At 44.9% G+C, this 12,578-nt stretch overlaps 1 protein-coding gene across 1 annotated transcript in view; it reads left to right on the top strand.

The window, feature by feature from the left end:
• Dhx15 (DEAH-box helicase 15) overlaps positions 1 to 12,578 on the top strand; it is a 62,429-nt gene that overhangs the window by 6,032 nt on the left and 43,819 nt on the right. Inside the window, exons 3-5 of the mRNA XM_084589983.1 lie at positions 13 to 186; positions 1,926 to 2,318; positions 6,844 to 7,020. Of these exons, the coding sequence (XP_084446109.1) occupies positions 13 to 186; positions 1,926 to 2,318; positions 6,844 to 7,020 (744 nt within the window). The remainder of the gene's footprint in view (positions 1 to 12; positions 187 to 1,925; positions 2,319 to 6,843; positions 7,021 to 12,578) is intronic.

The raw sequence follows: 12,578 nt of genomic DNA on the forward strand, positions 1-12,578 counted from the left end.
TTTTTTCTCTAGTCGCAGCAGCTTAATACTCTGACCGGTCTTCCATACTCCAGCCGATACTATGAATTATTCCGCAAGCGCATAGCGCTTCCAGTGTGGGAGTATCGAGAGAAGTTCTTTGAGTATCTCAGCACCCACCAGATCCTTGTGCTGGTTGGCGAGACTGGATCTGGTAAAACTACACAGGTGAGCTTTGCTCTTTGTTGTGTGTGGTCGCATTTTTTTTTTTATACCAAAGCCCATACAATATAGCATTTTTATTATTATTAAACAGCAGAAATATTCACTGGAAAATGCCATGTACTTAGTCATTTAATTATTTTCTGCGCATTTGATATCCTTGAACAGTGGGAGGTTCCTTACTTACCAGTCCATTGAGAAACTGAAAGTGTATCATAAGCCCAACTTTGTTGAAATACCAATTTGAATGAACTTCAGGGAACCACAAAGAAAGTCTGCTCAACTGAATGTTTACTTAACTGAAATGAGTAAGCTATGGCTAATACCCCGGTCACACAAGCTCAGTGCCATTCACACAATCGACCTCTGTGGCACTTGTTGCAGAATCCACTTGCCTCATAATGTTTGGTCAGGCCAGGCAAGTGCATAGTCTGACACGGGTGCAACCACATTGTGTGTGTTGTGTGTGCATGTTGTGCGTGCATGTGTATCTTGAAGACACGCTTGTTGAACCTCTATATAACGGAAGTTTGCGATGCTACAAACTTCGTTTCTTCCTTTCATTGAAATGCGTGTAATATTTTTCCCCTCGACTTAGTGAAGTAGTTTCGCACTGCAGTTTCGATAGTGAAGTTTTTTTGCATGCATAGAAGCATATTTCGAAAAACTCTGCCATCAGGAAAAAAATTACTTATTGCAGAAATGTGAAGGATGTTTGTAGGTATGCGAATGCTCGAATAGTACATGTGATGTACTACTTGAACTTTCGGTGGGACACGGGATGCTCCACGTCTATTGCTGTAGAGGAGGGTGGCACTGGCAAACACCCTCAAAGATAAATTACGCAACATAAGCACTTTAACATAAGCAACATAAGAAGGGAGTCCTCAACCGCAGATCCGGACCATGAAAAGGAAATAACAAGAAGAATAAGATTGGGATGGAGCGCATTTGGCAAGCACTCGCAGATTATGACTAGCAGCTTACCGGTATCGCTCAAGAGGAAAGTATACAACAGTTGCATCTTGCCTGTACTCACCTATGGGGCTGAAAAATGGAGGCTAACCAAGAGAGTTCTACTTAAGTTGAGGACAACCCAGAGGGCTATGGAACGAAAAATGGTAGGGGTAACATTAAGAGATAGAAAGCGTGCAGAGTGGGTCAGAGAAATAACTCAAGTTACCGACATTCTAGTAGAAATTAAGAAGAAGAAATGGACATGGGCAGGACATGTAGTGCGAAGAGAGGATAACCGATGGTCGCTGAGGGTAACAAACTGGATTCCAAGGGAAGGAAAGCGTAGCAGGGGGCGGCAGAAAGTTAGGTGGGCGGATGAGATTAAGAAGTTCGCAGGGGTCAAGTGGATGCAGCTAGCACAGAACCGGGTTAAGTGGAGAAATATGGGAGAGGCCTTCGCCCTGCAATGGGTATAATCAGGCTGATGATGATGATGATGAAGCACTTTAAAAGTCGAAGATGAAACAGCCATCACCGTAGCTCAGTGGTAGAGCACAGTATGTGAAATTCGGAGGTCGTGGGTTCAGATCTCACAGGCAGCATGTTTTTTCTTCATTCTAGGCAATTATCCTCACGTTTTATTAATTCTTCGCATTGGTTAAACATTCCCTATGCTTTTCTTTGTGTCGATGGCTTTTGGCTTCGTCCATTTGTCTCGGGTTTTAAGTCATGGTGGTCATGTTAGGCTGTATGCAAGGTTCATAGGCATTTGTTCTTCCCTTCTGCAGATTCCACAGTGGTGTGTTGAGCTCCTGCGTCAAAAAGGAGGTCGCCGTGGTGTTGCATGCACGCAGCCACGGAGGGTGGCAGCCATGAGTGTTGCTGCACGAGTGGCTGAGGAAATGGATGTGGCCATTGGCCAGGAAGTGGGTTACAGTATTCGTTTTGAGGACTGCTCTTCTCCAAAGACACTGCTGAAGTACATGACTGATGGTATGCTTCTGAGGGAAGCCATGAGCGACCCGCTGCTCGAGGCATATGGTGTTGTGCTCTTAGATGAAGCCCATGAACGTACCTTGGCTACAGACATCCTCATGGGAGTCCTCAAGCAAGTGGTCACCCAGCGTCCGGACCTCAAGATCGTTGTTATGAGTGCCACACTTGATGCTGGCAAATTTCAGGTGAGTTGGATACCTATTTTTAAGTCCCTTTAATGCAGTCAATTCCAGAAATGTCTAACTCACAAAGGATCACAAAATAGTTCAATATATTGATAATTACATGTATAAAACATGGCAGCAGATTAGTCTATCTTCTGAAAGTGTGAATATGGTGCACCCACGCTACCGGTGCGCTTTTTGCAGCGACATGCAGCCCACCGGCATACCAGCTACCGCCTGCCATATGTGCGGCGACCCACGAGACTTACGCATGCGTGCACTGATTGTCACCACACAAGGTGCCAAATAGGAGAGCACACTAGGCACTCTCTCGTGTGCATCACTGTGGGTGCGAGCTCACGGGCCAAATGCCACAGGGACAGGCTGGAGCTTTCGCACTGCTCGAGTCTTGCACTGCGCTGCTTAAAGGGAAGCTGAAGCTGTTTTCAAATTTCATGAAATTTTGTGGTTGGAGAGAAGGGGTATTGTTAATTATGTGTGTCAATTTTTTTTCAATTCTGTTAATAAGAAAAACAGAAATCGCTTGTTAAAAACATGCCGCGGTCATGCCTTTGTCGCTGCCGGGAGCGGTGGAGGCGGGGCATAGAAACTGGGGAACAGGCGGCTGTGACATATGTTTGGGAATGCCGGCCAGCCGCACGTTTTACACGCTTGCTTCGCTCCGTCTCGCGCTTTAGGGATCTACGGATCAGCATAGTCTACTGCTGGTGCCATTTGTTTTCTCCAGTCCTATCAATCCGTGCTGAAGGTTCCCCGTGTTCAACGATCGCATGAGCTCAATCAGCAGACACGCAGCTGTTGTGAAGTGGCGCTTTGCGCTGTTCGACGCCCTTTGACTAGAGCCTCTTTTCCTCAGTTGTAAAATAAACGTCGTTCAATGTTCGAAAATTGTTTTCTTGTGTCATTAGAAAACAAGCATTCCTGTGAGTACTTGAAACAACTGGTGGCTATCAGCCCGGCTTTCCGTGTTGCGAACTTTGGTGGTCCAGGCGGCATGGTGCTTTATAGTCCCCCAGAGGATAAGAAATTTTCGGCGCTGGGGGCCTGTGTCATGAAAAGGAAAAAAAAATCTTGCCTTTGGAATCAGCTGTGTTTTTTGCACTGATGATTTGCGTGTTGATGACTATAATCGAATCTTGGCAGCGATTGCGCCATTTGGGATTTCAATTAATCAGCACAACTGAAGTCTGCGGTCGTCCTGTCATTGTTCCCACACCTAATTAGGTTAATACCACTGCTGCACTGCTGGTTTCCTCGTCGTTACACTTAACCGAGAATACCGAATTAAAACTCAATTCGCTGCTGACTGTTGTTACACAGCTTGCCGCCCTTCTCGGCTACGTCAACAATTACCAATTAGGTACAGCAAACGAAATGAATATGATCGGTAGAATGAAGCTGCATTTGCATTAGTCATTTATAACGCAGTGCCTGGATTGCCGTGCTGCTCGTGCGGCAATATCTCTCTCAAGCATCGTCCGAACGCAGAACTGCCTCCACATGCCGCGTCTTCCGCAAGCTGTCCGTGGATCCCTTGCTCTAGCGTCAAGAAAGCGTGCTCAAATTTATTGCTGTCTTAAATAATAACAGCAGGGATAACCTAATTAAAAAATTAACCCTTATTGAAGCTCGCTGACCCGTACCGAGATGCTGGTAGTATGATTGTCTTGTTCAGCGGACGAAAAACTAAAATGCCGCACAAAACTAATTTTTTGCGAAATACGCTTCAGCTTCCCTTTAAGTGCCTTAGAGGTTGGGCTTACGTCAAAGCTGCAGGAGACAGCGCCTTGGGAAAAGTCATTGCAGGTCATAAGAGGTCTAATTCTGGCACTGGTACCCTTAAGCGCAATAATAACTGTTAAATTGAGGGTGTTTTCTGTCAAAGACTTCTCTGTGCGGGGAAAACAAACATTCTCCCAAAGCCGGAGTGATGGCGATTGCAGTCATTGTGCTAGAATTCACAGCATGGAGTACACCTGTTCACATTAGCATTATACGATCTTTTTTGCATAGTTCCCAACTTGCCTTCTTTAGTGCTAGGCTCAAGGGAGCATTTGTAGGCGCCGCTTCTGTCAGGCACCGGACAGCTCCGTTTCTCTCGCAGGCAACTGTCTTCTTTGAAATTCACTGACCGTTTACCTCTGACTGATTGCGTGACAGCTTTGGTTCTCTCAATACAGCATCAACAATGCCTGCTGATGCGCATCATCATCGTAGTAAAAACTTGCCAGGCTATGTTTCGACAACTCGCTGACTCGCTGAATTGTTTTCTTGCCGGATGAGTGGGCGTGACTCAAATTAAGCTTAAGCAGGCTTAGGCTGAAGCGCATATCAAATAAATAACATTATTGTGTAACTAAACTACCTAGGAAAGCATCCCACTTGGTGTGACACGCGGGCAACTGATGAGCTGTGGCACCGCAGTATGTCTTCGATCCCAATAGTGTATGCTGTACGGAACTGGTGCATGACCACGCGACTTACGCACCCTTATCACCACATGACTAACTGAACGCTTTACTAGTTATGCATCATAAGTAGTTAACTGTGATTAAAAATTGAACTTTACACTACAGCATCTAGCCATATATCCTGTCAATAAACATTGAACTTTACGCTACAATGGGAAGTCATTATTCTTGGAAAGATTTTGACAAGTAGAATCCAAATATATGTCATTGTGCAGCTTTTGCTTGATCTTGGGTGTAACCAGGGTTGAAACCCTATGATCTTATTTTGCATGGAAATGTATGGAAGCTGTTCTAAGATCATCCCACAAGAATTAGCACCTGACTAAATGTAATGGCTCGGTTCTGCTGTATGGACTAAGTGCACAGAAAATGAGCTTTAAAATGCTCTCTGTGCTGGCACGTGTTTCATAGTATGCAACACATGGGAACACAGGTTAAGGACACTGTTCTATTGAGACCACACTCAGTGCAATTGAACGGCAAGCTTTGTAACTGGCTATTTTCTTTGCTGATTGAATTGTTTTCACTATGTGTTGTTGATTTTTCAAGCTAATAATGTGACAGCAGTGTCTTCTGGCTGGCTAGTTGGTGTAAATCACTCATTTTCAAAACGAATAAAACAAGGACAGAGCGAAAAACACAGGAACACACACGTTTCTCGCTCTCTCCTTGTTTCATTCGCGCAGTTTCGTAAAATGAATGTGACAGCATTTAATTTGTTGTCGTGCAAAAAAAAAAAAAATGTCCAGTTTCTATGTAACAAAATTCCCTGATTGTTCAAGAGGTAGGGGTGTTATGAAGGTTACATGACTCCCAAAAAAACCATGCTGAGGACCGCTGAAATTCCGCTGGGGTCAGTTAACTGCAGGATAATTCCAATCTGAACTGTAGCCATTGATTATTGATATGAATTAAGGCAGGTTAGTGGGTCAGATTAATGCAGCCTGGTATGCTAATTAGTTAGAAGCTTATTATTGTGGCAACAATTATGTTGTTTTGCAAAAAATGTCCGGTTTCTCTGTAACGAAATTCCCCCGATTGTTCAAGAGCTAGGCAGTGGTATCAAGGTCACATGACTCCCAAGAAACCAGGCTGAGGGCGCCACCAAGTTTTTAAATTCTGAAATTCCGCTGGGGTGGGCCAGCTGCAGGATAATACTTATCTGATCTACTAAGTCACGTTAATCCACCCGTTAGTCTGCCTTCATCTGTATCCATTGGTTATTGATATGGTGGTTTAAAGGTTAGTGGGTCAAATTAATACATTCTGGTATGCCATTCCATTTGAAAGCACTCAAACAATCTAGAATGGGGATCACTCATGTATACCATATGTGGAAATGGATCCAACGGGAAATCTGGCAGGAAAGGGCGTTGTATGCTTCATTCTGCTATAATTCATGCTAGAGATGTGCACGGGCTGAAATTCTGAGCGTGCGCCCGTCCTGGCCCTGTGTTCAGAATTGAGGCCCGGCCCGGCCTGTTATAATGCAGCTGCATTTGAAGCGACAATACAGAGAGAAATAACTTAAGGAATTTATTTATGACATCCTGAGACAAGGGGTCCTAGCCCGAGCCAGGGTATTTCAGTGATTGCATTGCTCAAGCTATAGTACTTCTGAGCATATAGCTATAAACCGCCCATGCACGAGAGTGCACTGGGATACTGTTCAAAGCCCGCAAAATCTTTGATAAGGGTTCGATGCTGCAAGTATTGTTGAAGGTTTTCAGGGTTGTTTTTGGCAATTTGCAAAATTTTTCAAGGTGTTTACATTTATCTGTGCTCGTTGCAAGCGTCTGCTTTGATGATCGGGCCTTGTGCTCTTTCAAGAGCAATTTTGGAAAGTATTAGCTTTTTATTAAATGCTGTAGTTGCCAAGCCTTAGAAGCGCCTTTTACTGGCACCTGGAAGTTAAGAATACAGTTACCTTTGTATATCCTTCAGTCATAAAATTTCTATGTATGTTTTTTTTGGGGGGGCTGGAAACTTAAGACAGTATCCGAAATGAAAATGGCTTTGTTTATAGTAGACTGTTTGTTTGCTGTCTTCTACAGAATTATTTTGATAATGCTCCACTGATGAATGTACCTGGGCGGACACATCCTGTGGAGATTTTCTACACACCAGAACCAGAACGAGACTATCTGGAAGCAGCCATCAGAACAGTCATCCAGATACACATGTGTGAAGAAATTGAAGGAGATATTCTACTGTTTCTAACAGGACAAGAAGTATGTCACCTTCTCTTTTTTTACTGCCTGCCTTATCTGTTTTATTGTGCCTAAAAAAAGTGAAAGTTAGTGTTATTTTTCTATTTTTTATCTGTTTTTAATGCATGCTAATGGCATGGCAGCCTACTAGCACAGTTCGTGTTACGAAAGGAGGACACAATGCTTATGAGAACCCGAGCAACAAGCTGCACATAGATTGACAGCAGAGGCAGGGTGCTACAAGCATACCTACTTGACAAAAACATACAAAAAATTATGCTCACATTTTGGTACCGATATCGGTGGGTGCCTTGGTCAAAAGGAAGTGAAGGAAGGGAAAAATACCATAATTTATTTACTTAGGCTTGTACAGACAGCGAAGTCTATTGAAAGGATTGCCATAGCCATTGCCTCTATGCTGGAAAGCACCTTGTAGTCTCAAGCTTGTTAATAAAAACTGTTGGTAGCATTTGCGGCCATTGATGCTACAATACAGGACTTTACATAAAGAAAGCAATATCCCGTTTTTTTATTCGTGTGACTGAAGGAAGAAGTTGCAGATGTCAGAGCAATGAATTTTAAAGAAATGTTCCCTACCTGGGCATTAGCCATAAACTTGTAGTTTATGCTAGATTCTTATCTTCTGTAAATAAAACTGAATAATATAGAACCAAATTGCATGCCCAGTCTCGCCAAGAACAGAAGAAGCATGGGCACAGAAATCCAAGTTGGTGGTGAAATGTGATGCTAAGAAAGTGAGCACATGATCTGAGGCATGATCTTGGTTTGCAACAGAGCCTTCATTTAGCTGGTGTTCTATAAGGGTTCCTTATGCAGGGTTCATAGCCGTTCTTGAAACTCTTAAAAATTCTTGATTTCTGAAATGCTATATTCAAGGTCGTAATAACAAGAACTTGTGAATGTATAGAAAGTCTGAAATTTGTTTCTAGGCTTAGCAGATTTGCCTTATTGTCGGCCCTCATTGTAATAGAAGTCGGTCCTTTCTGATTGGTACCAGGCATACTTGTTGCCAATGCTTTTTCAACCACAGAGGTAAAATGTGAATTGTGAAAGCTCTGTTCTATTCTTTCCTCCTTGAAGAGACAGCAAGTAGTACCCCTTGCTGAATTCAATGCAAAAAAAAGTTTGGCAGGCATGTATACCGTATTTACTAGTGATAGTGGAAAGGAAGACTCTGCTTCTGAAAACTCTGCCTCCGACGACAACAACGAATTAGCATTTTTGATGAGGCTGCAAGGGCTACAATGTCTTTAAAAGGTTCTTTTTAAAGTGGTTATATTGCGTTACATTCGCGGTTTTATTTTTTCCCACTAGGCAATATGCAAAGTCGCCCCTCACGTTACATTCGAGCAAATACGGTAGTGTCACGTGGTGGCATACCTGCCAACCCTTCCAATTTGCACAGAAGACTTCCGAATTTGACCAGACTTTTCGATTATATGATCATTGCCCTAAAACTTCCAATAAGTGGTCTGCCTGTGTAAGAAGGCAGTGTCGGTCGTGGCAACGGGGTGTTCGATCATTCCTTGTAGGTGTAAATTTGGCGGCAGCTGGCAGCGGTGCGCAGTCGCAGTAGATGTAGAAGCTCGCTGGCCTCACCTTCGATCTCGACTAAAGGGCGGCCTGTTAGCGCACCTGGCAGTAAAAGATTATTCCTGCAGCTTTCATTATGCCATCTGACTCTCCTGTATTGCGCTCGGCAGCATGTCTCATGTTACTGAGTTGTGCTATGCTGGTCGATGGTGTGATAGGTCATCTTTCGGAACCGTCACGATCAACAATGGTCGCAGACAGAATAGCATACCTGCCAACTCTCCCGAATTGTCTTGGAGTCTCCTGAATTTTGATTACATCTCCCGATTGTACGGACGCGACCTCAGATCCCCCGAAAAGGAGCCGCCACAGCCCAGCGTTTCTTTTTTTTAATACTCTCTGTCTTTTTTTTTTCCTTTTTTTTTTTTTTCGCGGTCTATCTAAGCTATAATCCTATAACGTCCTATTATATAACCATGCTGGAAAGCAACATGGGAGCAGTTAGTCGCCAGCATGCACCTTAAATCGAGGTAGTGGCCTTCGACACCATCACAAGCGCGAGCAACCGATGGGCGCTGCCATATTGAATTTTCTGGATTGGCTCGTCTCGGGCTGGCTCGCCATTTATCAACCCAATCGTTATATGGTCGTGGGTACGCTAGCCGTGCTAGGCTTCAGTTGGCTTTCTAAGGTTGTCGAGTGAAGTGCGGAACACCAAGCTACTTTTTGTGTTTCCCCAGGTTGGAACAATAGCTTGTGCTTTCGGAAACCAAGAAGTACTTGCAAGTATTTCGGAAATCGTACACGACACGACCGAGTTTCCGTGCTTTGACAGTTCACGATAAGGTGACAAATATGGATTCTGTACCACGTGCGCCTGTGATGTGAGCGTTGCGCACGGAGGCAAGAACGACATCAAGGTACACCTCGCTTCACAAAAGCATAAGAACTGTGTTTGTGCTGCAGAAGGGCAGGGCAGCATTGGCAGTTTCTTCCAAAACAACAGCAAAGACAGTGTGATCCGTGTAGAGTGCCTCTTCACAGGATTTCTTGTCGAACACAACCTGCCGCAAAGTGTGAGTGATTACGCGGGACCTTTATTTCGGAAAATGGTCCCGAAATGTGACGACGCGAAGCGCTACGGATGCGGACGTACCAAAGCAACTGCAATCGTCGGGGAAATGGCTGCGGACGCCGAAAGATCAATGCTGGAGTCTGTGAAACGCCATACTTTCGCAGTCGCTGTGGATGGAAGCAACGATAGCGCGTTGCAAATGTATCCCGTCGTGGCAACTTACTGCATCGAGAAATCGCGGCATATCGAAAGCCGATTGCTTTGTATGCAAGAACTCCATGCAGAGGCCACTGGACGGAAAATTAGAAACCTCGTTCTAGACGCGCTCAAGTCGCGCGATATAGCCATGGAGAACTGCATTGCATTTTGCGCTGATAACACCAATGTTATGATTGGGAAAAAGAACGGCGTGGCAGTTGTGCTAAAAGAAGCTCATGAGAGCTTGCTAGTCGTTGGCTGCCCGTGTCACCTCATCAATCTTGTGGCCGAGAAAGGAGCCGCCTGCTTACCTGCAAAATTCGACGAGGTGCTTGTGGACATTTTACTTCCTCGAGAAGAGCGCCAAGCGAAAAGACAGGCTCATCGAATTTCAAGAAATGCACAACACAGAGGTGAGGAAGATTTTGAAGTACGTGCTGACGCGGTGGCTATTGCTGGGAAAGTGCCTGGCCAGATTGCTAGAGCAGTGGCAGCCTTTGGTAAGCTTCTTTCTAAATGAGACAAAGCCAAAAAACCAGCAGCATCCATCCTTTCTAGGGTCGTATCAGATCCCCAAGAGAGCTACAGCTTTGGGAGAAGATAAGCATGATGAAGTTAAGCAAAATCGCCGAAAACGGAAGGAGCCAAGAGGCAAGATGGATGCAACCCCGGCAAAGAGAGTGAAGCTTTCATGCGAGGGTACAGGACATGCTAGCTTTACCCGTGAAAAACGGCTGTTCTATTTCCTGTCCTCTGACGTCAACTTGGCATATGGCCTTTTCTTGAAGAGTGTGATTCCTGTTTTTTAAAAAGTCAACTGTTAACTTCAATCCCAGGCACCTCAAGTTGATAAACTCCAGTCTCTCTTGCTCTTGGTGCAGCTCCTAAGGGATCTTATGGCTAGGTTTGGCAATCCCTCTGCCATGAAGGCCTGTGCTTTACCACTGGAGGTTGCCTACCAATGTATAAAGAACCAAAAAGGCAATGAAGATCTGGTCCTTGGGAGCCGCACATCATCTGTTGTGGAGAGGGTGCCTACCAGCGACAAGGAGCAGTTTTTTTTCTGCTGTTTGGCAGTGCTTTGTTGTGACATGTGACTATATAAGGCACAAATTTCCACTGGAAGATGAAGCCTTGAAGAAAGCAGAAGTTGCCAATTTGAAGTTTTTTAGCAGCGTGCTTCAAGAGCTTTGCCTTCTTCATTGAGTCTTTCCCGCAACCTCTGTCCCAGGAGAAGAACGAGTCAAGAGAAGAGGTCTTGGATGCCCTGCAAATAGAATTTGCAGAGCTGCAGGCATATGATCTTGAAAAGATCCTAAATAGAGAGAGGATTGATATTCAGTGGTCAGAAGTGGGAATTATCACTAGCATTGATGGAAGAGTGAAGTTTGGCAGAGCGGCAAAGGTGATGCTGCAACTGCTTGCCATTCCACACAGCAACGCTGAATGTGAGCGGATCTTTAGCACGGTTAAGAAGACAAGAACCGAATTCCGGTTTTCGCTTTCCAACAAAGCTCTCGGTGACCTCCCCAAGGTGAAGGGTCACTAAACCAAACTTTGCTGCTTGTGTTTCGATTAGCACTCATTAGACACTGCGTTCTGAACGTGCCCTCCCCCTCTCTCTCTCTCAGCGCTGATAAAAGATCTTCCAGTTCTTTATCTCGTCAAGTTGGCAGGTATGTATGGTGGTGACGCTGAGGGAAACAAGCGAAGAGACTACTGTTGCACTGAAAGGAACTCTTTTATTTGGCTGACTTGCGCCCGCAAAAGAATTAGGCATCACTGCGATGACGATAGCAGCAAGCGTGCTTGTCAGTCGTCCAACTACGAGTGCCTAGGCAGCACTCAGTTTAAAGGCCATGAAGAAACATCTAGCTAAACTGGTAAAAAAAAAACTGGAAAAGTCTGGAGCAATACGGAAACAGTTGGGCTTGGCTGCACTCATTCGAGAGAAATCCCGGCGCATCTTGCGGTACAAAAAAAAAAAGTGATAAATCCGCATCTCATGACACTAGACGTGAACTAAGAGCACAGGATCCTTCCGTTGCTACAGTTTCAGTGGCTGTTCAAAACAGATAAACGTTTCAGTGGTTCGTGGCAGTAGTTAACTGCAATCTTTGTAAAAGGTGATGGTAAGGTTGGCAGTGGTGTGAGGGTGTAGGCAAAAATGCAGCGTACCTACACTCTGCTAAGCAACGCTGCTTTCAAAACCAACTCGTGTGTGTGAATATTTTGAAGCCTATGCTTCGCTCATGCTAAGAAATAGTTGCCTGGAGGGTAGTTGTGCACTTTTCATCCTACTACTGATGCAGTTATTGGCGGAAAGCTTTCTTCTCTCCTCGTTTGACGCTGCTGCACCCTGCGGTCCTAGCTCGCCCGAAAAGTATTTCAGAAGGCCGAGTCATAAAGAAACATTTATTCGTTCACGAGGCATCTATCGTCGCTTGTGAGGACACAGTCGCGATCATATTATGAGCCACTGCTGCCGCTGGTCGTCGGAAGCGGTGCCGAGATGCCGCACGTGGAGACCATCACAGACCATGTCTGTTGGTACTTCATACCAGGCATCGTTGACCCATTGAGCCACTTCGCCCAAAGAAGCTCGCTTCAGCCTCCCTGTTGGTGTCTTTGGGTTTTCTTGCTGGAGCCACTCGTTGTAGAATGAACCGATGCGGTCTTTAATGGCTTGTTCAGCGCCACATCCATTGGCTGAAGAATAGGTGTCCCGTCCGGAATGATGACCAGGTCGCAT

This window comes from Amblyomma maculatum, chromosome 1, assembly GCF_055883805.1.
Source record: "Amblyomma maculatum isolate TAMU_Amacu chromosome 1, ASM5588380v1, whole genome shotgun sequence".
Lineage (NCBI taxonomy): Eukaryota > Metazoa > Arthropoda > Arachnida > Ixodida > Ixodidae > Amblyomma > Amblyomma maculatum.